Genomic DNA, 26,341 nt, shown 5'->3' with positions numbered 1-26,341 from the left:
TCCCAGAAAAATCTCCCCTCACCACAGCCCTGGAGACATGGCAGGGGCACAGAGCTTTTCTGGTCTCGGGGCCTCAGTGGGGGGTGAGGGGGAAAGGAGCAAGCAGGGGACAGGGTCTGGGGGAGAGGCAGAGTGGGGAAGAATGGGGGTGTAGCCAAGGGGGAAGGGCTGCAGGCTTGGAGCTCCAGCCAGGGCCAAGAGCTTGACCCCAGTGGGACCAAGCTCTCAGCCCCTTCCCCCCGCCCCCCATACTCCCAACCAAGCTCTCAGTCTCCCAGCGCCAGCTGGGGCCACAAGGGGGAGTGGTCAAGCTCTCAACCCCCTCCCCTCCCCCATAGCTCCGACCGAGCTCTCAGACCCCCCTGTCCCAGCCGGGGTCAGGTGGGGGTGGGGGGCTGAGAGCAGCAATCGGGGGGGTGGCCTCGGCTGGAGGAGGCGGGGCACGGGGCTAGCTTATGCAAGGGGAAGCTTCACCCACCGCCCATGAAGCCCAGAAAGGACTATTATGGTCATCTGGAAGATATGTTGTATGGAGTCAAACACAAGCTTTTGGGCTCAATACAGGGGTACCTGGGTGTATTTCTCTGGTTTGTGTTGTACAGAAAGTCAGACTAGATGATCTAATGATCCCATCTGGCCGTGAAATATCTGCATTAATCTATTTTCATTTCCTGAATCAGACATGTTAGAGAATTTCACCCAGTGATTCTGACACCAGACAATGGGTTGTGACAATTTGCTGCCTGATACAAAAAAGTGGGACTTGTCCAAGTTGTTTGGAGAACGGAAGGGGTCTGTTTGAGCAGGAGAGAGGATGAGGGGTCAGCAGTGGGATAATTTTAGGTCAGATGTTGTGAGAGGGAAGGACCCCAACACTCCAGCCTCTGAGGTTCCCCAACAGCACAATGACCTGCCGTTGCCCACAGATAAATAGTCAGATGCAATTACAGGGCCCAAGCCTGCAATGCCTTTCAACATGTGAATACGAATTTGCAAAATCAGGCCCAAAGTTTGAGTAGCATCATAATAATTACTTCTTATGTAGTGTTTTTCATCAGTAGATCACACAGCACTTTAGCAACCAGGTCAGTATCATTATCCCCATTTTATAATTATAATTTTATAATTATCCCCATTATCCCCATTCTGAGACACAGAAGAGGAATGTGACTTGCCCAAGGACACCCAGCACAGTTGGGAATAGAGCCTGGTTCTCCTGAGTCCAGTCTAATGCTCCATCCAGTATGCACACGCAGGGGGGCTGTCATAAATATAAAGGGAAGGGTAAACCCACTTTAAAATCCCTCCTGGCCAGAGGAAAAATCCTCTTACCTGTAAAGGGTTAAGAAGCTAAAGGTAACCTCGGTGGCACCTGACCAAAATGACCAATGAGGAGACAAGATACTTTCAAAAGCTGGGAGGAGGGAGAAAAACAAAGGGTCGGTGTCTGTCTGTATGATGCTTTGGCTGGGGACAGAACAGGAATGGAGTCATAGAACTTAGTAAGTAATCTAGCTAGGTATGTGTTAGATTATGATTTCTTTAAATGGCTGAGAAAATAGCTGTGCTGAAAAGAATGAATATTCCTGTCTGTGTGTCTTTTTTGTAACTTAAGGTTTTGCCTAGAGGGATTCTCTATGTTTTGAATCTAATTACCCTGTAAGGTATCTACCATCCTGATTTTACAGAGGTGATTCCTTTACTTCTATTAAAAGTCTTCTTGTAAGAAAGCTGAATGCCTTTTCATTGTTCTAAGATCCAAGGGTTTGGGTTTGTGGTCACCTATGCAAATTGGTGAGGATTTTTATCAAACCTTCCCCAGAGCTATTTTAAAAAGCTTGTCTTTCATTGCTTCCTAATTGTACAGACTTTTACTCCTGAGGCTAGATTTAGAAAAGGAACAGAATAGCTCACGTATGTGTGATTCCTCAATTTTATTTCCCTCCTAATTTATTAATTGAACTACTTTTCTAGGAGTAAAATTTTCAAAAGCAGCTACATTTTTGAAAATACCTTTAAAAATCTGTCCACAGGTCACTAAGTCACTGAAAATGGGAATTAGGCACTTTTGAAAATTGTACATATACTACTTTTTGCTCTGATATATTTGTAAAAGTCCCTTTCCCGCTCACTTAAGTGGAGCAGCCAAATGAAACCGGCAAGACCTCTGGATTGTTCCATTTTCTTATCAAGCAGAGTATTGGGAGGAGAGAAATAAGTCCTAGGAAAATGCCACTGTGTCAGATTGCCAGATTCATTCCCAATACAATCTCTGCTTTAAAGAATAATAATTCCTGGGACCTAAACAGGCTGACAGCATTCTTTTAATAAAAATAAAATTTAGCAAAGTACAGCGGGATTATAGTCAAGACAATTTTAAATTAATCTCTGGTATCCTTGTTCCTAATCCCTATATAAAGAATGTATTTGTCCTATGTCCATTCAATATATATCTAAATGCACAGTCAGACATTTCAGATTTACAGTAAGAAGAGTGGAAGAAATAAAAACCCATAAATCCATGCTAAGGAAACTCTCCCTATTCCTATTTTCCTTCAGGAAATTCACTAACACTCTTGTTTTCTTTGCATGTCAGCAAGCATTCACTTACACAGCCCCTTAGAATTCTGTAACAGGAGATAGGGGAATTTCTGCAGTGAGTCAGAGAGTTCCAAGGTGAGAGCAACATGTAGAGTGAACATTAACGTTCTGAGCGGTGCTGTGTTGCCAAATAAAGAGACAGGTTATAATAACCATCTAACAGGTATGGAAGATCTTTACACAGACCAATCTCTTCTGTAACTTTTATTGCAATTCAGCTTGACAAATCAATCCCTCTTGACTGAATTATGGAGCCAGTACGCAACAGGGCTGCAGCAGAAGGGGGTCACGTTTTCAAATTAAATACGCAGACGATATTTAAACTGGACATCGTGAGTGGGCTGCATCGAACCAAATCCCCATCGGCTCACGTCTATCGGAGGGATCTCCTCTTTCTCGTTAACTAGCTCCAACTCATAGTAAGACAACATCAGGAACACAAACAGTTTTATTTCATTGACAGCAAAGAACCGTCCAGGACAGATTGAGGTGCCTGCCCCCCAGGGCATGTTAAAGTATTTCAGCTTTTTCCCATTCTTGTAGAAATCTTTTTTGGTGCCATCTTGGTTCAGGAACCGGTTGTATTTGAAGGTGTAAGGCTCAGGATGGACTTCGGGGTCCATCTGCACTGCGATGTAGGGAAACAGGGCTACCCTGTCCCCTTTGCGGAGGGCGTACTCCCTGCCATTGGCCATCTTGAGATTCAGGTCCTCAACCACTGCTCTGATCAGAATGGGAGCTGCTGTCAGGCGCAGGGTCTCATCCACTGCGCTGTCCAGAAGAGGGGTTTTCATTAACATGTCCCTGGTGATGTTAACCACAGGGCTACCTGGCTTCACTTCGTGGCCAGCCTCTCTTAAAACTTTGTCCACTTCTTCCCTCACAGCCTGCATTGCTTTGGGATGCTTCATGAGATACAAGAGAAGCCAGAAGGAGGTCGGGCCCGTGTTGCCTTGGGCCGCCCAGAGAAGCAGAAACATGAACCGATCCCGCATGTACTCAGGCACCCCAAGCTCTGCCAGGAACTGTTCTTGGTCGCTTATCCACCCGCTGATGTTATCCTTCTCACGGCTGTTCTTCACAGAAAGCAGCTTCCAGAAGAGCCTCTTCAGCCTCTCTGCTTCCATTTTATCCTTAGGGGGCAGCACAGCATAGGCCAGGCGGGGGAAGAGGCGGTCGTACTTCCGGAACTCATCAAACAGCTCTTCGGAGTGGATGAGATCACGCTCCTTGGTTTTCTCCTTACTCTCTGTCCCTGTGCCTGGCTCGTTTCCAAACAAAGCCAGGTAGCCAGCTCTGAAGACAATGTTGTAGCTGTAGTGGAAGAGCCCATCCTGCTGCCAGAGTGTCTCTTCTCCTGAGTCCCTGTTGTGAAACATGAGGGTCTGCAAATTCTCCATCATGGCCTGAGTCATGACCACTAGCCCATCTCCCATGAGGTGTTTTGTGCTTGACACCTGAATAATCTTATGGTCATTTTTACACTGGTGATACCCAAAAACCCTGGCGACCAGTTCTACGGCAAACGCCTCAAAGTTGAGTTTGGCTCTTGACGCCTTCACTATGGCTCCAAAAGAGAGGGGGTCCATTAGGAAGGTGAAGTAGTAGCCTCCAATCAGCACTGTGAAAATGTCCCCATGTCTCCTCTGCATCTTTTTCAGGAACTCTGCGCTGTTCTTTCTGAAATCCAGCGCGTACCCCAGCCACGGAATGTGGCCTTTATCCAGTGGAGGCTCCATGGGTCTCCTCCTTCGAAAGGCTCCCAGGAGATAGAGCACACTGAGAACTGAGGCTAACAGCGCACAGAGAACTGCCGCCCAGAAAGCCATTTGCTAGAGACCTGTGCACCGGAGCAGGGATTCCAGACAGACTGAGAGGAAAGGATACAATGCTGGGTTTATAAACCCTTCCTGGCAGATGGCCAGTCACAGACTGACTCATGGCCTCATTCTCTGTTTGCAACTAAGATTAACCCTTCTGCTGACAAATGCTGAGCACTCCAGTTTTTATCCACGTCTCATTTACTAAAAGATCCACAAACTTTTAAGGCCAGCATGGGCAGCGTGTAATGGAGGCGGGGGGAGACTAAGCCTCCCCAAACCTCATGCTGCCAGGGGCAGGACAGGGGGGTATTTGGGGCTCCCAGAAAAATCTCCCCTCACCACAGCCCTGGAGACATGGCAGGGGCACAGAGCTTTTCTGGTCTCGGGGCCTCAGTGGGGGGTGAGGGGGAAAGGAGCAAGCAGGGGACAGGGTCTGGGGGAGAGGCAGAGTGGGGAAGAATGGGGGTGTAGCCAAGGGGGAAGGGCTGCAGGCTTGGAGCTCCAGCCAGGGCCAAGAGCTTGACCCCAGTGGGACCAAGCTCTCAGCCCCTTCCCCCCGCCCCCCATACTCCCAACCAAGCTCTCAGTCTCCCAGCGCCAGCTGGGGCCACAAGGGGGAGTGGTCAAGCTCTCAACCCCCTCCCCTCCCCCATAGCTCCGACCGAGCTCTCAGACCCCCCTGTCCCAGCCGGGGTCAGGTGGGGGTGGGGGGCTGAGAGCAGCAATCGGGGGGGTGGCCTCGGCTGGAGGAGGCGGGGCACGGGGCTAGCTTATGCAAGGGGAAGCTTCACCCACCGCCCATGAAGCCCAGAAAGGACTATTATGGTCATCTGGAAGATATGTTGTATGGAGTCAAACACAAGCTTTTGGGCTCAATACAGGGGTACCTGGGTGTATTTCTCTGGTTTGTGTTGTACAGAAAGTCAGACTAGATGATCTAATGATCCCATCTGGCCGTGAAATATCTGCATTAATCTATTTTCATTTCCTGAATCAGACATGTTAGAGAATTTCACCCAGTGATTCTGACACCAGACAATGGGTTGTGACAATTTGCTGCCTGATACAAAAAAGTGGGACTTGTCCAAGTTGTTTGGAGAACGGAAGGGGTCTGTTTGAGCAGGAGAGAGGATGAGGGGTCAGCAGTGGGATAATTTTAGGTCAGATGTTGTGAGAGGGAAGGACCCCAACACTCCAGCCTCTGAGGTTCCCCAACAGCACAATGACCTGCCGTTGCCCACAGATAAATAGTCAGATGCAATTACAGGGCCCAAGCCTGCAATGCCTTTCAACATGTGAATACGAATTTGCAAAATCAGGCCCAAAGTTTGAGTAGCATCATAATAATTACTTCTTATGTAGTGTTTTTCATCAGTAGATCACACAGCACTTTAGCAACCAGGTCAGTATCATTATCCCCATTTTATAATTATAATTTTATAATTATCCCCATTATCCCCATTCTGAGACACAGAAGAGGAATGTGACTTGCCCAAGGACACCCAGCACAGTTGGGAATAGAGCCTGGTTCTCCTGAGTCCAGTCTAATGCTCCATCCAGTATGCACACGCAGGGGGGCTGTCATAAATATAAAGGGAAGGGTAAACCCACTTTAAAATCCCTCCTGGCCAGAGGAAAAATCCTCTTACCTGTAAAGGGTTAAGAAGCTAAAGGTAACCTCGGTGGCACCTGACCAAAATGACCAATGAGGAGACAAGATACTTTCAAAAGCTGGGAGGAGGGAGAAAAACAAAGGGTCGGTGTCTGTCTGTATGATGCTTTGGCTGGGGACAGAACAGGAATGGAGTCATAGAACTTAGTAAGTAATCTAGCTAGGTATGTGTTAGATTATGATTTCTTTAAATGGCTGAGAAAATAGCTGTGCTGAAAAGAATGAATATTCCTGTCTGTGTGTCTTTTTTGTAACTTAAGGTTTTGCCTAGAGGGATTCTCTATGTTTTGAATCTAATTACCCTGTAAGGTATCTACCATCCTGATTTTACAGAGGTGATTCCTTTACTTCTATTAAAAGTCTTCTTGTAAGAAAGCTGAATGCCTTTTCATTGTTCTAAGATCCAAGGGTTTGGGTTTGTGGTCACCTATGCAAATTGGTGAGGATTTTTATCAAACCTTCCCCAGGAAGTGGGGTGCAAGGGTTGGGAGGATTTTGGGGGGAAAGACGTGTCCAAACTACGTTTCCCAGTAAACCCAGATAAAGTTTGGTGGTGGCAGTGGAAATCCAACGGTAAAATAATTTTGTACCTTGGGGAAGTTTTAACCTAAGCTGGCAAAAGTAAGCTTAGGAGGTTTTCATGCAGGTCCCCACATCTGTACCCTAGAGTTCAGAGTGGGGAAGGAACCTTGACATTGGCCATTTCAGATTTTGGTGGGGCGGGGCAACTTTGTGATTTCAGGGGCTACTTAGGTACCTGAAAACTCTAGTTTTTTTGCAGATAACTTAGAAATTAGCTGACAGGAGCACTGTATCTAATTCCTATATAAAGAAAGGAAATTAAATTAATGAGACCCACAGCTTTAATACTAACATCTTGTGTCAAGTCACTTAAGGGACACTGGTTAGGTTTAAATTCTTAATGTCTATTCTCACTTTGTTATTAACTCTTGAATACAACAATTGAAACAACTGTAGAAAAATCTAGATTACTTTCTATCGTTTAGGCTACTTACTTTTTGCTGTTCACCAAGTTTGGAATAGATCCTTTAACTTTTGGAAACATCCTACCAGTGCAAGGCCCTGTGAGTTTACGCTGCACCTGCCTGGGGCTCTAAGGGTGCTACTATACTACAAATAATAGGCTAGAAACTGACTTTAATAGGAGTGAAACTGACACTTTCAAGTCACTTTCACAGTATTGCCAACCCCAAATGTTCAAAAACCAATGAGTCAGGCTCACCAAAAATCATGAGATTATGTAAAAATAATAGATTTGCTGGTCTTTTTATTTGCCTTCTGCTTTTTGAGCCTTTAGGGTACCCTGGGGTCACATTTTGAAGCTTTCGCCACAGCCACGAGGTCTAGAAACATACTTTTTCTTTAAGAATGAAGGCTGAAATCATCACCTATCACTTGACTCCAGGAGCTGGGGCTTTAAGGAAAACAATAATTATGAGAGTTTGCAACACTTCTTTCCCTTCTGTTTAAAGGCGAGTAACTTTCCAGAAGGCTTTTAAACACAACCCAGCGGTGACTGAGTTGCGGTTCTCACAGGAGAATATTTAAAACCAAACACCAGGAAAATTCCACATTTTAAAGTTGAGAAAAAAATTGAGTCTTCTGAGGTATATCAGGGCCACTGCAGGCAGGAAAAGAAAATAAACAGGCACAGGAGCTCTGGGCAGCTCTTCTTCTTGTAAACTGTTGGAGGGTCAAATCTTCCAGTCCTTAATCAGGTAAAACTTCTATTGCCATCAGCGCCTCCACTCATAGATATTAACATGTGCTCAATAACTATACACTTCATACTTAAATATCTCAGCCATCATATTCAGGGCTACACATTTTATACATGTTGGCTCAGGGACTATATTTTCTAGCATATTCTGAACAGTGCTGAGCACATAGATGGTGCCCAGTGAATAATACGAACCATGACAATAAATGTTGACTTTATGGACTCCGTGGATGCAATTTCTGCCCTTTTTTCTGGAATTGGCCTGAATACAGCTGACGCCCTAAGAATTTGAGGCATAAACACATCTCATACTCATACGACACTTTCTCATTCCTTCCTTTTCTCAAACTCAGAACAAAAAATGACAAAACAAAATGGTTTTCAGTTAAAATATAAAATTTCACAGCAGCCATTGCTCTACAGTCCAGCATGGGGAAGAACCTGCCACCTGTTGGGTGTTAAATGATCTCCTCTCATCGGACACTCATCCTCTCTCTTTTTTCATCCTTCCTGACCTCTGTTCTGCTTTTCATGCTGTCAACCATGACATCCTTCCCAATCGCCTGGGACCGTTTGCTGGAGTCTCAGAGAACTGGCCGCCTTGGTTTTGCTCCCATCTATCAGTGTTCTTTTTTTTTTTCCCCCCAGCATTCAGCAGACAGAGCAGCGGTCCAGTGGCTAGGTCTGAAGGACCTGGGTTCTATTCCCCCATGGGCTTCCTGTGTGACCTCAGCCTAGTGCCTTAGCAACAGAGTTTCAAAGCTTTTAGGCACCCAGAGATGCAGCTAGGCATCTAGTGAAGCTTACAAAGCACCTAACCTTCTAAGCACTTGTTAGGATATAGCTATTCAGGCCTGTCGGTAAAGGCCTGTACTCGAAGAATTTAGGTGTATTCTTATCACTTGGCTAGTTATAGAGGTATAAAAGAAAGAAAGAATCAAAATCACTGTCTGCCAGTGTAAGGGCCTTCTCTTACTGTGACAGTCTGAGGCCCTGTGCTTAGGCTAAGGCCTTTGGCTAAGCAACAGAGGCAGCCATAAGCTGGGAAGCGACCGGTCACATCCTCACATTCCAAACTAGTCACATTGAAAGAAGAAAAGGAGTACTTGTGGCACCTTAGAGACTAACCAATTTATTTGAGCATGCGCTTTCGTGAGCTACAGCTCACTTCATCGGATGCATACTGTGGAAATTGCAGAAGACATTATTATATACACAGACACCATGAAACAATACCTCCTCCTACCCCACTCTCCTGCTGGTAATAGCTTATCTAAAGTGATCATCAAGATGGGCCATTTCCAGCACAAATCCAGGTTTTCTCACCCTCCGCCCCCCCACAGACAAACTCACTCTCTTGCTGGTAATAGCCCATCCAAAGTGACCACTCTCTTCACAATGTGTATGATAATCAAGGTGGGCCATTTCCAGCACAAATACAGGTTTTTTCACCGCCCCACCCCCATACACACACAAACTCACTCTCCTGCTGGTAATAGCCTATCCAAAGTGACCACTCTCTCCTTACAACGTGCATGAAAATCAAGGTCGGCCATTTCCAGCACAAATCCAGGTTCCCCCCCCCGCTCCCCAAAACACACACACACAAACTCACTCTCCTGCTGGTAATAGCCTATCCAAAGTGACCACTCTCCTTACAACGTGCATGAAAATCAAGGTGGGCCATTTCCAGCACAAATCCAGGTTTTCTGACCCCCCCCCCCCACACACACACACACACAAACTCACTCTCCTGCTGGCAATAGCTCATCCAAACTGACCACTCTCCCCACAATGTGCATGACAATCAAGGTGGGCCACTTCCAGCATAAATCCAAGTTTAACCAGAAGGCCGGGGGGGGGGAGGTAGGAAAAAACAAGGGGAAATAGGCTACCTTGCATAATGACTTAGCCACTCCCAGTCTCTATTTAAGCCTAAATTAATAGTATCCAATTTGCAAATGAATTCCCATTCAGCAGTTTCTCGCTGGACTCTGGATTTGAAGTTTTTTTGTTGTAAGATAGCGACCTTCATGTCTCTGATTGCGTGACCAGAGAGATTGAAGTGTTCTCCGACTGGCTTATGAATGTTATAATTCTTGACATCTGGTTTGTGTCCATTTATTCTTTTACGTAGAGACTGTCCAGTTTGACCAATGTACATGGCAGAGGGGCATTGCTGGCACATGATGGCATATATCACATTGGTGGATGTGCAGGTGAACGAGCCTCTGATAGTGTGGCTGATGTTATTAGGCCCTGTGATGGTGTCCCCTGAATAGATATGTGGGCACAGTTGGCAACGGGCTTTGTTGCAAGGATAGGTTCCTGGATTAGTGGTTCTGTTGTGTGGTATGTGGTTGTTGGTGAGTATTCGCTTCAGGTTGGGGGGCTGTCTGTAGGCAAGGACTCCCCCCCCCCCCGGCCTTCTGGTTAAACTTGGATTTATGCTGGAAGTGGCCCACCTTGATTGTCATGCACATTGTGGGGAGAGTGGTCAGTTTGGATGAGCTATTGCCAGCAGGAGAGTGAGTTTGTGTGTGTGTGGGGGGGAGGGTGGTCAGAAAACCTGGATTTGTGCTGGAAATGGCCCACCTTGATTTTCATGCACGTTGTAAGGAGAGTGGTCACTTTGGATAGGCTATTACCAGCAGGAGAGTGAGTTTGTGTGTGTGTGTTTTGGGGAGCGGGGGGGGGGGAAACCTGGATTTGTGCTGGAAATGGCCGACCTTGATTTTCATGCACGTTGTAAGGAGAGAGTGGTCACTTTGGATAGGCTATTACCAGCAGGAGAGTGAGTTTGTGTGTGTATGGGGGTGGGGGGGTGAAAAAAACCTGTATTTGTGCTGGAAATGGCCCACCTTGATTATCATACACATTGTGAAGAGAGTGGTCACTTTGGATGGGCTATTACCAGCAAGAGAGTGAGTTTGTCTGTGGGGGGGCGGAGGGTGAGAAAACCTGGATTTGTGCTGGAAATGGCCCATCTTGATGATCACTTTAGATAAGCTATTACCAGCAGGAGAGTGGGGTAGGAGGAGGTATTGTTTCATGGTGTCTGTGTATATAATAATGTCTTCTGCAATTTCCACAGTATGCATCCGATGAAGTGAGCTGTAGCTCACGAAAGCTCATGCTCAAATAAATTGGTTAGTCTCTAAGGTGCCACAAGTACTCCTTTTCTTTTTGCAAATACAGACTAACACGGCTGTTACTCTGAAACCTGACATTGAAAGAAGGTGCTATTGGGCTGTTAGGAATACAATCCTGTCCTGATAGTGCCTATCACCTCCAGAGAAAGGGAAGTGCCTATAAAATCGTAAAAGGAAACTTAGTTTGATAGCATCCTGTCTGGCAAGAACTCACTTATCAATAGCTGGGATGTGAAATCCTCACTTCTGTATTGTTTTGTCATTATAGTTCCCACTTTGCTATTGTTTGTCTGTATAATCTCTATCTGGTTCTGTGATTGTTCCTGTCTGCTGTATAATTAATTTTGCTGGGTGTAAACTAATTAAGGTGGTGGGATATAATTGGTTACATAATCATGTTACAATATGTTAGGATTGGTTAGTTAAATTTCAGGAACATGATTGGTTAAGGTATAGCTAAGCAGAACTCAAGTTTTACTACATAGTCTGCAGTCAGTCAGGAAGTGGGGGGTGGGTGTGTGTGGGGGGGGGAAATGGGAACAGGGAATGGGAGTGGGGAAATTGGAATCACGTTTTGCTAAGGGCAGGAATGGGAACAGGAACACAGGTGTAAGGCTCTGTGGTGTCAGAGCTGGGAAGGAGGATACTAAGGAAGGAAACGGGAATCATGCTTGCTGGAAGTTCACCCCAATAAACATCGAATTGTTTGCACCTTTGGATTTCGGGTATTGTTGCTCTCTGTTCATGTGAGAAGGACCAGGGAAGTAAGTGGGTGAAGGAATAAGCCCCCTAACAGCACTTTTGAAAAATCTCACTAGGTGCCTAAATACCTTTGAAAATCTGGTCTTTAGTCTGTGTGTGCCTCAGTGCCCCATCTGTACAAATGGGGATAACAGCACTGCTCGACTTCATCAAGGGGCTGTGATAAGAAATCGGTTAGACATTGTGAGGCGCTCATTATGGGGCCACGTAAGTACCACAGGTAGACGGGCGCTGGAACAATTTGTATAGTGGGGGTGCTGAGAGCCATTAAACCAAACTTCCAGCACCTATTCAGTTAGAGTGGGAACCTCTCTATACCACTGCTAACCCTTCCCTTGGTTTTGGCCCCTTCTTGTCACCTATCCCTCTCGTATCTCCCTCTTTTCTGAATGTAACCTTGGCTCAGAGGGCTTGGCTGTATTTTTTTCTGGGTCCCCTACATTCTTTCTTCAACACCCTCCCTCCACCCCTGTCATAAATATAAAGGGAAGGGTAAACACTTTTAAAATCCCTCCTGGACAGAGGAAAAACCCTTTCACCTGTAAAGGGTTAAGAAGCTAGGATAACCTCACTGGCACCTGACCAAAATGACCAATGAGGAGACAAGATACTTTCAAAGCTGGAGGGGGGGAGAAACAAAGGTTCTCTCTGTCTTTGTGAGGCTTTTGCCGGGAACAGAAAAGGAATGGAGTCTTAGAACTTAGCAAGTAATCTAGCTAGATATGCGTTAGATTCTGTTTTGTTTAAATGGCTGATAAAATAAGCTGTGCTGAATGGAATGTATATTCCTGTTTTTGTGTCTTTTTGTAACTTAAGGTTTTGCTTAGAGGGATTCTCTATGTTTTGAATCTGATTACCCTGTAAGGTATTTACCATCTCGATTTTACAGAGGTGATTCTTTTACTTTTTCTTCAATTAAAATTCTTCTTTTAAGAACCTGATTGCTTTTTCATTGTTCTTAAGATCCAAGGGTTTGGGTCTGTGTTCACTTATGCAAATTGGTGAGGATTTTTATCAAGCCTTCCCCAGGAAAGGGGGTGTAGGGTTTGGGGAGGATTTGGGGGGGAAAGACGTTTCCAAGCGGGCTCTTTCCCTGTTATATATTTGTTAGACGCTTGGTGGTGGCAGCAATAAAGTCCAAGGGCAAAAGGTAAAATAGTTTGTACCTTTGGGAAGTTTTAACCTAAGCTGGTAAAAATAAACTTAGGAGGTTTTCATGCAGGTCCCCACATCTGTACCCTAGAGTTCAGAGTGGGGAAGGAATCTTAACAACCCCTATGCAGAGCGATTCATGTTTTACATGTTCATCCAAGGAGCCTGTTTTACAGGTTCATATAAGTACTAACTGCATGCAGATGTGGTAGTCCCATCTCAAAAAAGGTATACTGGAATTGGAAAAGGTACAGAAAGAGGCAACAAAAATTATTAGGGATATGGAATGGCTTCCGTATGAGGAGAGATTAATAAGACTGGGACTTTTCAGCTTGGAAAAGAGACAACTAACAAAACATTTTAAATTCACAGTGACTATTTTTTGTTCCCCTCATTCCCTTTCTTCTGGCATCGGTTTTTCTACTGTGTGGTTTAGTTTTATCCCTTTTTAGACATTTTAGTTTGTCTGCTTTTTCTCTATCAATATGAAAGGGTCAGCATTTCTGTCTGAGACTGTTCTTGGGTTTTTTTTAAACCTTCGGTAGTTACAAATAGTAGCTATGGTAACTATCCCTGAAAGAGATCAGGGAGGAAGAGATCTCCTTTTTCAGTTTCTTTGCACAGTGTGCAGTTTCACCATTTTTCCTGCTTTTTTGTGGATCTCGCATAGACCCGTGGGACTGTAAAACCACATAGCAGTGGGGGGGGTGGGGGAGAGGGGTTCTCAGGAGCAGGTGGTGTGCCTGAAACTACTGAAAGCAATGACTGGATTTCACACTGATGAGGTCTCTCTAGTTCCCCAGTGTTTCACGGACACTCTCCATCGTCTCTTTCTCCACCAATAAGCTTTTTGTTCCTTTTTGTCTCAAGGTACATTTGCACTGCCAAGTGTGGGTGGGACTGCAGCGTGTGTAGACATAGCTGAACTAGTTTATTCTAGCTAGGTTGCATGTCGATCGCAGCGAAGCCATGGCAGTGTAGATTTGAGCATGGGCTAGTCACCTCGGTAACCATCCAGAGTCTCGGGTGGGCTTGTATAGCCCATGCTCTCTCCACTCCCGCTTCCCCGCCCCCGCCCCCCCGCTCTCCCTGGCTGGTCTCTCTCCACTCCCACTTCCCCTCCACCCCCTGCGCTCCCTGGCTGGTCTCTCTCCACTCCCGCTCCCCCAACCCTGCTCTCCCTGGCTGGTCCCCCCCCCCCCCCCGCCCACTCTCCCTGGCTGGTCTCTCTCCATTCCCGCTCCCCCCCCACCCCCTGCTCTTCCTGGCTGGCCTAGGAGAACCCCATCTGCCCCCTGACACGTCCTGTGCCCCTTGTCCATCCAGGCACTTCACCCCTCACCCTCTTCTCTACCTGGATGTCTCCGTCAGCCTCTGTGCCCACCCTCAGCCCTTCCCTGATCTTGCTCTGCACCCCTACGCCTCTGCCCTTCCACAAACTCCCACTGCCCTGTGTGCCTGCTCCATCCCACCTCCACGGCCCTCTGTCCCCACCATCCTTCCTGGCTTCTCTCACTCCCTGTCCCTCCTCCACCTCACACTGACCCCTAGAGCCGCCTCTCCATGCCCTTTATCCTTGCATGACCTGTTCTGTTGGGGGCGGGGAGTCGGAGGGACAGGATTTTCTCCCTGCTTCCTGATGAAAAAGAGAAGCGGATCTCTCCTAGCAGGTAGTGGGTGTGCATTGGGTGCAGCTGTCTCCTCTGCTTTCCATTCCCCTCTGCGGTACAGAGATCTGCAAGGATCCTGGGAAGGGGGGGCTGCCGAATGTGCCTTCTGTGCTGGCTGCCTCAGATTTGTTGGTGGGGCAATGGAATGGATGACCCCCCGTGTTGAGCTGGGTGGGGCACGTGTTCTATCCCCCCCATCCCCACCCAGCATTGCACTCCGGGGTGTTAGAAGGGATTTCCATACTCCGTCCCCTTTGAGTGAAAATGATGTAAAACAAAAAATCCTTCTCTGAGGGCATGTTTGTTCTTTCTAAAGCTCTTGCAGGAACAAAGGTAACACATCATTTGAAGTCCAGGGCTGTGGGCTTAGGTGCAGGGTGTTTTCTGGTCTCTGCTGGGGTCTCAGCCATGTCATGAAACCACAGAAGTACCTGGCACGCAGGTAACATAATCACCTGTTTCTTCAAGTAGCCATGGAGTGATAGGGCAGGAGTGAAGTCCTTTTGGCAGAATTCACTGAGTGAGTCTGACCAGAGATGCTTTAAGCCTGGCCCATCCCCAATCCTATCACTCTCCCGTGTTCACATTGTACCAACAAAGTCTCCTTTATAAAGAGAGTGAAATTGCACTCTCGCTGGCTGACTGGTATGGGCAAAAGGGGGGGTTTCCCCACAGATTCATAGATTCCAGTGTCAGTCTAGTCTGCCTTCCCATAGATAACAGGCCAGAGAACAAAACAATTCCTGTGAATGCCACCTCACTCCAAGAGAAATCATGGAAAGCACCTTTGAATGCCCCTTTACGTGGAACATCCACCCTAGTCTCCAGTGCAAGTAGCAGAAGCAAGAGCTCAAGTTTGATTTCTACTGTAGAAGTCAGTGGCTGGTGAGGAGGGAGGGCTGGGCCCCATTCAGCTTATGAAATGTTTTCTTAGGTATTTTATGCACGAGTCTTTATGCGCTCAAGTCTTCCAATGGTATAAAGCGTTACTTATATCACACCCAAAGTAAGGAAGTACTTCTTCACACAACACACAGTCAACCTGTGGTACTCGTTGACAGGGGGTGTTGTGAAGGTCAAAAATATACCGGGGTTCACAAAAGAATGAGCTAAGTTCCTGGACGATAGGTCCATTAATGGCTATTAGCCAAGATGGTCAGGGATGCAACCTCATGCTCTAGGTGTCCCTAAACCTGTGACTGTTAGAAGCTGAAAGTGGACAACCGGGGATGGATCACTTGATAAATTGCCCTGTTCTGTTCAGTCCCTCTGAAGCATCTGGCACTGGCCACTGTTAGAAGACTAAAAGAAAAGGAGGACTTGTGGCACCTTAGAGACTAACCAATTTATTTGAGCATAAGCTTTCATGAGCTAAGTGAGCTGTAGCTCACGAAAGCTTATGCTCAAATAAAGTGGTTAGTCTCTAAGGTGTCACAAGTCCTCCTTTTCTTTTTGCGAATACAGACTAACACGGCTGTTACTCTGAAACCTGTTAGAAGACAGGATACTGAGCTAGACGGACCATTGGTCTGACATAGCATGGCCATTCTTATGTTCTTTTAAGGAACTGAAACAGGATCTTGTAGATGGCTGAGAGAAGATATGATTATTCTCTTAAAATACATCAGGGTGTACATTCCAGAGAGCGAAAAGAGCTATTGAAATGAAAGGACAATGTCTACTCTCATGGGGGCCGGGTCATGGGTGTTCAAGCCTACCGGTCAGAGCAGGAGACAGAGGCCAGATGCCAGAGTCTAAGAGCAGAGCCGAAGTTGGAGTCGAGGGTCTGAACTGGCATATCGGGAGCGTGCCAAGGCTGGGGCCAGGGCAGAAGACCAGAGTCAGAACCAGAGTCAAAGGCCAGATGTCAGAGTCAGAGACCAGCAGCAGAGGCAAGGGCTAGGAACAGGGCAGGAGCAAAGCTGGTAACAAGCAGTTACCATAGCAATCATTAGCAAATGCACTGAGCAGTTGCTAAACTTGTATTTTATGGCATAGCAGACTCACATTCTCAATCTGTAACCACCAGGTGCTGGATTTCATGATATATACTTAGCCTCTCTGTTTTCCTGGTATTTTTAAAAAATTGTAATATTAACGCCCATTTTCTTTCTACTCTTACTAGGTATTTTAGTATAAACTTTGTCTCTTTTAGATACCTGAGTTAGTCAGACAAAAGCCCCTATCAATATTACACTCCCAGAGGATATGATCAAGTGTTTCTTTGATTTTGCAGTCTCACACAGAGATGTGTTTATTAACTAAGGACAATAGTTTATTACTGTTTAAGCCACAGTGTCCGGTAAGCTCCATTCAGAGTAGAGCTCCTTCACTCCTTTCTCTCCGGCTCTTGCAGTACGTCAGCATTTTTTGTTCCAGAGGATACTTCATTAAATCTTCCCCCCTTGTTGCCTTTGTCCATACTTCCTGCCACTCCTCCCTTAGTTCTCTGTCAATTTTTTTCATTTTTACAGCATTTTTGCTACTTTGTCTGCCCCCTCGTTTCCTGCTCTCCCAACATGCTCTGGGATCCATGCTATTTCAGTGTTTACTCCCATCTGTGCCAGTCCTGTTGTTAGCAACAATATTTCATTAACTATATCATTTCTGCTATCCAAAGTCCCATTTTGGTCGCCAGTAGTCCTAACAGTGAATCTGACAAGAGGACAATGGAGTATCCACTTCAACACCAACATTATCCTTGCTAGTTTAGCCATTGTAACGCCTACCAAATTTGATAGTCTATGGGTTTCTTTATTCCATGTGTTGGAATGCAGAACGCTGTCCCCATTTTCCCAGTTTTCTCATCTTTAGACCCCATCTGTAAATATAAGAACATAAGAATCGCCATGCTGGGTCAGACCAAAGGTCCATCCAGCCCAGTATTCGGTCTACCGACAGTGGCCAATGCCAGGTGCCCCAGACGGAGTGAACAATTGATCATATATATATTGATTTGCTATGTTTACTACATTTAGATCTTCTTTTCCCTTTCAATATCATTCTATAGTTCCATATTTATATTGGGGGATGATTTTCCACCCCTAATGCATTTGTCCATGACTATATATGCTAATTTATTTTCTCATGCAATGTGTAATGCCTGGGCTTGGATTGAGTCTAATTGCCTTAGGTTTGTTTTCGATGCTGAACTAAATGCTTGGCATGCGTACTCAATGACTCTATACAGCATTACCATTGCTTTCTTATCCACACCCCTGGTGGTTCCAGAAGTAGTTTTAAGTACATTGATTCTACCTTTACATTTATGTACCATATTTTCAATGTAATCCTTCCATGTTAGCTCACTATCAAATGTCACACCCAGGAATTTGTAGCTTTTAACCATACCTATTTGCTGTCCATATAGAGACAATTTACAATTTTTTTTTCATTTGCTTTTCAGTGAATATCAGTCCTTTAGTTTTGAGAACTGAAAATGTAGAGCCCCACATGGTTCTCCAGACTGCACTTCTCCCATGTGCTTCGTTAATTCAATTCTCAGCTATTTCCTGGGTCCTATTTGTAGCCTGTATGGCGAGTCTTGTGTAACGAAGGAAATGCCTATTTCTGCACTCAGCCTTTTCTGGAAATCATTTAGCGTTATGTTGAATAAGTAGAGCTGATGACACTCCTCTGCAGAGTGCCCTTTGTGGTCGTATATATGCTAGAGTAGGCTTTCCCGACTCTGACCTTGAGAAATCCTTTATCCACCTGTATACTCTTCCTTTTATGCCCATTGTAAGCATGTATGTGGGTGTGACTTTCTCTTGCCAGGACCCTTTGCTACACATGCTCCTGAAACAAGAGGCTAAGTACATGGGGAAATTAGCGGTCTTTGTCCCCAACCTGTAGGCAGGGTAGTTCATGAGCCCAGGCCCTCAACCAGGGCAGGGCACAACACAGTCAAAGGCTTTAACCATTAGGTAGGGTAGCTGCGAGTGGTTCGGGGGGTCCAGGCCCTCAGCCAGGGCAGGAGCCCCAGCAAGCCACCTAGGGTGCCGGCAGGGAGGTTGAGCACCCAACACAGTCTTTGGGGCTCGGGCAAGGGGTGTCTGAGGAGCTCAGGCCTCCTGGCCTAAGGAGAGGGAGTACTGCCATCCCAGGGGTGGGCTAGCAGGGGGAACACGGGCCCGCCCAACTTCACCGCACCCCAGCCCAGGGCCTTAACGATGGCAGAGTGGTCTGCCACTGAGTCAGTGGGGAATCCACCCGCAACACACTGACCGTGTCTCTGGCGGCACCACAGCCAGATTGTAGCCTGGTTCTCCTGGGCTGCTTCCTATACTCCCCCTCGGGTCGTCCTCCGTCTCCTCAGGGTACGTTGTGAGAGGCCGTCCCAGCAACTCCTCAGCGTCGGGCATGTCAGGCAGTCCTGGTACCTGGGCGGTCTCCTCGGGACAGCCGAAGTCTCTGGCAGGTTCCATCTCTAGCAGTGGGCTGGAAGCGTCTGCCTCCCTCGGTGGCGCCTCCTCAACTGAGCTGCAGGGCCCGCCTCTTATGTTTCCTGTTCCTGTCCCGTCTTTCCGTTTCTGCCGTGGCGGCCTAGGCCTTCCGGGTTCCGCCCACCAGGAGGCGTCTGACTCTCCCTTGCTATCAGTCTCTGAGGGAGGCCATGGCCCTTTGCTACACCCGTATATGGTATTTTATGCAATAAGCCCTCTCTCCATAATGTATCCTATGCTTCTTCAATATCGTGGAAAGCTACTATCATATATTCTTTATTTCTCATACTTTTTTCCACTTCTGTCGCTACTCTTACTGTACAATAAGCTGTACCCCTTACCCTCCTGAACTCACTTTGCACATTGTCAATAAGTCCATTTCTCTCTAGATATGTTGTTAACTCTTCAGTCACCATTCTTTACCCATCCATAACGTAAGGGCACTTAACTTTTGCACATCAGGTCTTGTTTGCAGCTTACCTGGTTTCCACACTTGGACTCTAACCACGTGTTTCCACTCCACTGGTATCTCACCTTTCCCCCATATACTGTTGTCCAATTTTAGCAGTATTCTCAAAGTCCCTTCATTCAGGTGTTGTAGCATTTCGTTACATGTGCCATCTCTGCCGGGAGCAGGGTTTTTGCTTTTAGCTATAGCTTTTTGAAGTTCCTTCCTACAGAAGTTTTCATTTAATATCGAAACCTCATCTTCCTCCCCCACTCTTGCCATTTCATGATTCTCTTTAATGATTTTTTCCCCCTTAAGCAGATTTCTATACCCTCACTTTCACCATTGTGAAATATTTCTGCTAGGGCTTCTGCTTTTTCTTCACTAGAGCTTTTAATCCCTTTGCCTTCTACAATGAGGCCTGGTATAGAATTGGTCTCACTCTGTATTGCATTCATTATCCTAATCTGCCTATATGCCTCTAATGTTTCAGTATCTTTATTTATTTTTCCACTGTGCTTTCTCCAGCTTCCTCCTTTTATCTTTAACAGTCATTTACACAACTGGCTTGTTTCTTTTATATTTCATTAAGTCCTCACTATTCATTGTATTTTTTGCTTTCTCATATGCCTTGTTACTTTCCTTAATTGCTTTTCTACACTCGTCATGCCACCGTGATACATGGTTTCTACCTTTTTGCTAAACCTAAGATATCAAGTCACCCAACTTTACTGCCATCATGATTCCCTTAGTTATATTGCTACTAAATTCCTCAATGTCATCACTTATGCATTGTTCATGAATATTTTCATAACATTAGTGTTTAAATAGTTCCCAGTTTGCTTTATTTATATTCCAAGTAGAAGGCCTTTTTCCATCCTCAACATTGCATTTACTTCGATATACGTAAGTACAGGGAAGTGATCCCTCCTCTTTATTGACTTCCCAGCTGCATTTGCTTGCTATACGACTTGACACAATTCCCAGGTCTAAATAGGAGAGAGTTCCATTCAGACACCATGCCTTGGGGGTGGCAAAAGGGTCACGTACCCCTCACCAGATGCCTTGGGGGGGGGAGGGGGGGACGGGACATTCAGCAGGGAACCACAGTGGAGAAAGGAGCAGAATGTGGGCCCACTCTGTACCACCCCCAGCCCTTCCACACAGCTGCCTCTCCAGGGATCTGTACTGCTCCACCAGAGGACAGGGCTGCGGGCGGTACCAGAATAGCTGTGCCAGGGGAGCCGCTGGCATGGGGCAGCCAGGTAGCCCCATATTCTGCTCCTTTCACCGCTGAAGTTCCAGAGAGCCCTGCGGCTCAGAAATCTGTATCTGGCGCAGCAGGAGGACAGAGCCCCTACCCTCAGGTAACATGGGATGGGGAGAGGATAGGGAGAGCGCGAGGGGGGCCCCGGGCTAGGGGCAGAGTCACATGGGAGGTCACATGGGGAGATCACGTGCCCCCGTTTAGCTGGTGCCCACCTTTGTGTCCCTCCCATGACTCGCCTCTGGTTCCATTGGCTGCTTTAAACCTAGTGGATAGACCATCATTCAGCATCTCTACATTATTTTCATCCATGAATTGTTCAAGACATTTGCCATTCTTACTACAGTGATAAGATGGGGCCCTGAAACATAAACTCTTGCATCAGAGGCCTGGTACGAAGCCTAAGGCCTGAACTAAAATAATGGTCAAGACTTTGCTAACATAAAGCACAGTTAAGCTGTGAGCCAGAGGCAGGCCCTGCTCACGGAATCTGGCAAGAAGAGGGCTGATGTTGCAAAAATACACGTACCTAAAAGGTACTGGGCACTAGTTATGGAAATACGTGCCAGAATAGGACCAGAACACTCCGGTACTAGCACATTCCCCACAGACAGGCTGACCTATCCTAAAGACAGAGGCAGGAAGGTAATATGGTAGAGTTGTTTTGTAAGAGGCGGCACCCTACCACCTAGAGGGGTTGCACCTCTACGCGCCAGGAGTGATGTGTAACTTGTTTGTGCCTGTGTATAAGAATGCATCCCTGAGTGGATGTCTTTGTCTGGCCTAGGGGGCAGTGGTAAATCTCGCCACTGACTGAGCCAGTCCATTGTCAGAGAGCACATATGTACTAGCAGAACTGTAGACATCTGATCCGGGGAGCGAGAGACTGTGTTTCGTTTGGCAATAAACCTGTCCTGGTGCCTTTGTACCTTACCAGAGTCTGTGGTCATTGGGGGTTCTCTTGGGGTCTGCTGTGCCAGCGATCTGCAGAGCCGGGGCAGCACACAGAGGGAATACACTAACACAGCCGACTGTTATCAACATTGAACAGAGCAGAGCACCACACCAGTGACTTCTGACAACAATCACTTTTTCCACTTCCCCACAATCTGTTACGTCCGTTTAGGTCTCCACATATAATACAGGAGCCTGTTGCATCTTCAACTATCTCCATCAAATCCTTAATCTCCAATTTTCCGCAGGGGTTGCATACATTACATAGTCTCAGAGATGCAGATTTTGCTTTGGAATCTCACTAGCATTATCTTCTATACTTAGTGACTTCACTTCAAGTTCAAGATAATTTAGGTTTTCCTTAATTAATGTACAAACTCCGTCTCTCTTTTCTACCTCTCTGTCTTGCCTATAGATGCCATATCCTGGGATTCTGAACTCTAGTTTTCCTATTAACCATGTTTCTTGTACACAAATGATATCAGGTTTGGTATCATTACCAAGGACACTTTGTTTAGTTCCTGTCCCGGTCCTATTAGGCTGCGTGCATTCCAACAGTAAATAGCACCATTCTATTTATCCTTCAGTATTTTCTTCACTTAAAAAAGCATGGAGTCATTCTACTGCTTAGTTGCGAACATGCAGGTACTTTTCTGCTACTTTAATTATAATTTTCATTTTCTCTGTTTTTTATCCTGTCTGTGATGTGACGTTTATTACTTCAATCATAACAGCTATAACCTGCTTTGTCTATACTGTGATAGACCCAGGCCAGTTGGGTACAACAGAGTAGCAGAAGACAGATCTACTGGCCACTGGATTAGCTGTTTTCCGTTCCTTGACTGACCAGAACAGGGGCTGCTCCAGGCTAATGAGAACACCTGACTCCAATTAACCTGCAAAGAGTCAGGTGAGGCCATTAAGTTAATGTGACCACCTGACTCTACTTAAGGCCCTTCTGATACTATAAAAGGGCTCACTCCAGTCAGGCTGAGGAGACCTAAGGGAGAGGAAGTGTGGCTGAAGGGCTGAGTAATGAAGACACCCTCAAGCCATCGGTAAGGGTGAAGAAGAGAGAAGCGGGAGAGCTGTGGGGAAGTGGCCCAGGGAAATGTAGCAACTCTGGCAGTGAAAGGTCAGCTGCCAACAGCTGCTGCCAGTAGGGTCCCTGGGCCGGAACCCGGAGTAGAGGGCGGGGCCGGGTTTCCCCCCAACCCACCACTACAGAAACACCTCCTGGGAGGGGAAGACAGGCCCCTGTCAGGACAGGAGGCTAAACTATTATGAAATAAGCCTATAGGGACAACAGAGACTGTGGGAGTTCTCTCACCAACCTCCTTGCTGGCTTATGATGAAAAGGGCTCAGTAGACTGTAACCCTGGCCCGAGGGAGAAAAGGGCTACGTGGAGGGTCACAGTGAGCCTCTGAGGCTAGCATAAACTGCCTGGAAGCGTGGGACCCATGGGGACAAGGTTGGAGCTCTGCCACAATACATTATATGCCTTCTTTTTTCCCTCATATCCTTTGACTTATCTTGTTGTCTCTTTCTCTCTTTCTCCTTACTCAGTTTCCTGTCCTCTTCCTGTTTTGGTCTTTTCCCCTCCTGGTAGCTTCCACATACGATATGCTATTTGTAACTCTTAGTTTTGGTATCTCTTTTGCTTGCTTTGCTGCTCCGTATGCTGCACTGTGTTGTCTTCCACAGTTACTGTACTTCAATTCTGTCCCTTCAGCCTCCCAGTAGGAACAGTGGGGGCAAACAACCGAACTGGTTTTAAGAAAAAAATACCTCATAACTTTTAATGAGTCTCAGTGATGCAGCCTGACAGTCTGGCCAAAAAGTAAACCTCGTTTCCAGGGCGGAATCAGCTCAATCTAGACAACAAACAGGTCAAGGTCTCCCAGCCAAGCAAGAACAGCAAAGATGACCCTGAAAGCTGATATGCCTTTGCAGCTGAAATGTGCGCTTGTCTTCATCTGTTTGGCTCCTTAGGCCATAAATCACTCACCAAAACTAAGGGGAATATCCTCAGCCTACTAGAGTGTGTGGATTTATACAGTCTGGGACTGCTCCTGCTCCCATTTCAGTCAATGGTAAAACCCTCATAGCCACCTGTATACACTCCCCAATGCATCAGGATGAGAATGGACCTGTAGTGGGAGAAAAGGCTGCAGGTGGATTAATACCCCAGATGTTATTCCATTTGCTGACTTTAAATGACCAAGCAAACAAGCACCCATCCTGCATCCATGAACCCTGCAGAAAGGAGGCAAGAAAAATAGGACTTTATTAGCCCTGACAGCAAATGCAACAGTGCGACCTAGATTGACTGTCTATCCTGTAGCTGGAGGTATAATTTCCAGCTCAGGTAGACCTACCTCAGTGGCAATACTTCAACAAAAAAACTTCAAAAACAGACTCCAACGAGAGACTGCTGAATTGGAATTGAATTAGAATTTAATTTGCAAACTAGATACAATTAACTTAGGCTTGAATAGAGACTGGGAGTGGATGGGTCATTGCACAAAGTAAAACTATTTCCCCATGTTTATTTCCCCCCCCCTCCCCCGTTCCTCAGACGTTCTTGTCAACTGCTGGAAATGGCCCACCTTGATTATCACTACAAACCCCCCCCTCCCCCACTCTCCTGCTGGTAATAGCTCACCTTAAGTGATCACTCTGGTTACAGTGTGTATGGTAACACCCATTGTTTCATGTTCTCTATGTATGTAAATCTCCCCACTGTATTTTCCACTGAATGCATCCGATGAAGTGAGCTGTAGCTCACGAAAGCTTATGCTCAAATAAATTGGTTAGTCTCTAAGGTGCCACAAGTACTCCTTTTCTTTTTGCGGATACAGACTAACACGGCTGCTACTCTGAAACCCAAGAGGAAGGGAGGTTAAGGTAGTTTTAAGTCCCCTTTGTGCCCTCCCAATTCTGGGATACTCCAAGGGTTTGGAAGGCCCCCCAGCATAATTTAAACAGCCTTGGGGGCCTATGTTAGGGCAGCCTCCCAGAACTACCCTCCAGGCTGCAGCATTACCCAGAAACTCTGCAGTACCTGTCCCTGACATGCTCCTCCCATACCCAGCCCTTCCCCCAGCACATCCCCCTGTGCCAGGGCTTGTGATAGGGCCCCCCGGGGACAGCCTGTGGCTGTCTCCCCCCAGTGCCTGCACTTTGGATTGCCAGTTTGGGTTGGATGTATTCCTGGAGGTTTCATTGCATGCATTGGTGCAAGTAGAAATCATTTCTTGCCAGTACTGCATTCGTGGGAGGGACACAAGGGAGGGCATGTGATTCCTCCCCGTCCCCTCTGACATCCCCCTTTACTTGATGCTTTGAGCCCCTGGTGTCACCTGTACTTCCAGGTGTCATTGAGGAGCCAGCAGCACCCCAAATTGAAAACTTCTTAAATGAAAGAATAGGAAGGACAATCACCCCACTTTCCCTTAACACACTATCAGTGCCTCCCTTATGTCCAAACTAAGCTTCTGCTAGCTTGCCTTTATCTAAGTATTGCTCTCCGCCAGGCACTAGGAAAGCAAAGGTGCTGAGCCATCTGGGTTTGATGGAAAAGAGGCACAGAACTGTGTGTCCCCTGTGCACCTTGATAGAACTACAGCCCACATTGTTTTATTATTTTCCTCAGCATGACATACAGGAGGGGCAATCAAAACCAGCCTGGCAGAACATGCATGAGAACTGTCTCTGGACAGACAAGCAAAATCACATTCTCTGATCTCTTGGGGCCAAATCCGGTTCTCATTGAGATCAAAAGGAGTTTTGCTATGGAGTTCAATGGGAACAGGCTTTGACATTTGGAGATGAAGGAGCAAAACCACTCAAGCAAGGGCTATGTTGCTTATATCACAGGTATCAAAGGCTGCTGACTCGTGAGAAAGTCAGCAGACATCTGATCTTTATCCATTGCAAGTGAGAAATCAGCAATCAATGAAGCTAGAGCAGTCTCCGTACCATATCCAACCCATAAATCCATCTGCAAAGGATCAAGGAAGTATGAAGGCTCCAGATTACTTTAAAGTCCTCAGTCCCTTGGTTAGAATGCTCCCATTACCATATGTTCATAGGCCAGAGACCGGATCAGGAAAGAGGCAAAATGGAGATATTTCCAGGCCAGGGCCTTTTAGCTTCTGCCAAGTAAAGGGAAATCTGGTTTTACCGTGAAAGACGGTATTTGGAGTCACATGGGCAAGTTACACGTCCCCACCCATATTCTAGTTAGAATATTCACAAAAAGTCCATTAAGTGTAGGCAGGCGTTTTCCAGGGTCGACTGTGAGCTAAGTGTTCCTTAATGAACCATTCAACTTGACTTGTCCCTTCATGTGCTGGCTAAATAGCGTGTGGGCCTTACGACAGGAGCAAACATGTAGTAAACGTAGCTAATATTCATAACTTCAGATACCAAGAAGAATATACATGCATAGAATAGCATAATCATAAGTACCAGCTATTTCACCTACATGACTATTCCCAAAAGAGATTCTGAAAAATCACACCACATACCCGAGACCCCTGTGTGCCAGCACCATGCCCCACTGGAGTTTTGTTATCTGTTATGTAACAACAGAGATGGAGCCAGTGCCATAACTCTGTTTAGTCTAAAAGGGCAAGGTTAATTTTTAGC

General features: G+C 46.4%; 1 protein-coding gene across 1 annotated transcript; it reads right to left on the bottom strand.

The window, feature by feature from the left end:
• Window positions 1-1,820: 1,820 nt before the first annotated feature.
• LOC141981814 (5-beta-cholestane-3-alpha,7-alpha-diol 12-alpha-hydroxylase-like) lies at window positions 1,821-4,489 on the bottom strand. The gene has a single exon (XM_074943446.1). It carries the CDS (start codon window positions 4,428-4,430, stop codon window positions 2,901-2,903), a length of 1,530 nt encoding a protein of 509 aa, XP_074799547.1. The 5' UTR covers window positions 4,431-4,489; the 3' UTR covers window positions 1,821-2,900.
• Window positions 4,490-26,341: the final 21,852 nt, after the last annotated feature.

Source organism: Natator depressus, chromosome 2 (assembly GCF_965152275.1).
Source record: "Natator depressus isolate rNatDep1 chromosome 2, rNatDep2.hap1, whole genome shotgun sequence".
In the NCBI taxonomy this organism is placed as follows: domain Eukaryota; kingdom Metazoa; phylum Chordata; order Testudines; family Cheloniidae; genus Natator; species Natator depressus.
This window is presented reverse-complemented; position numbering and strand designations above follow the sequence as displayed.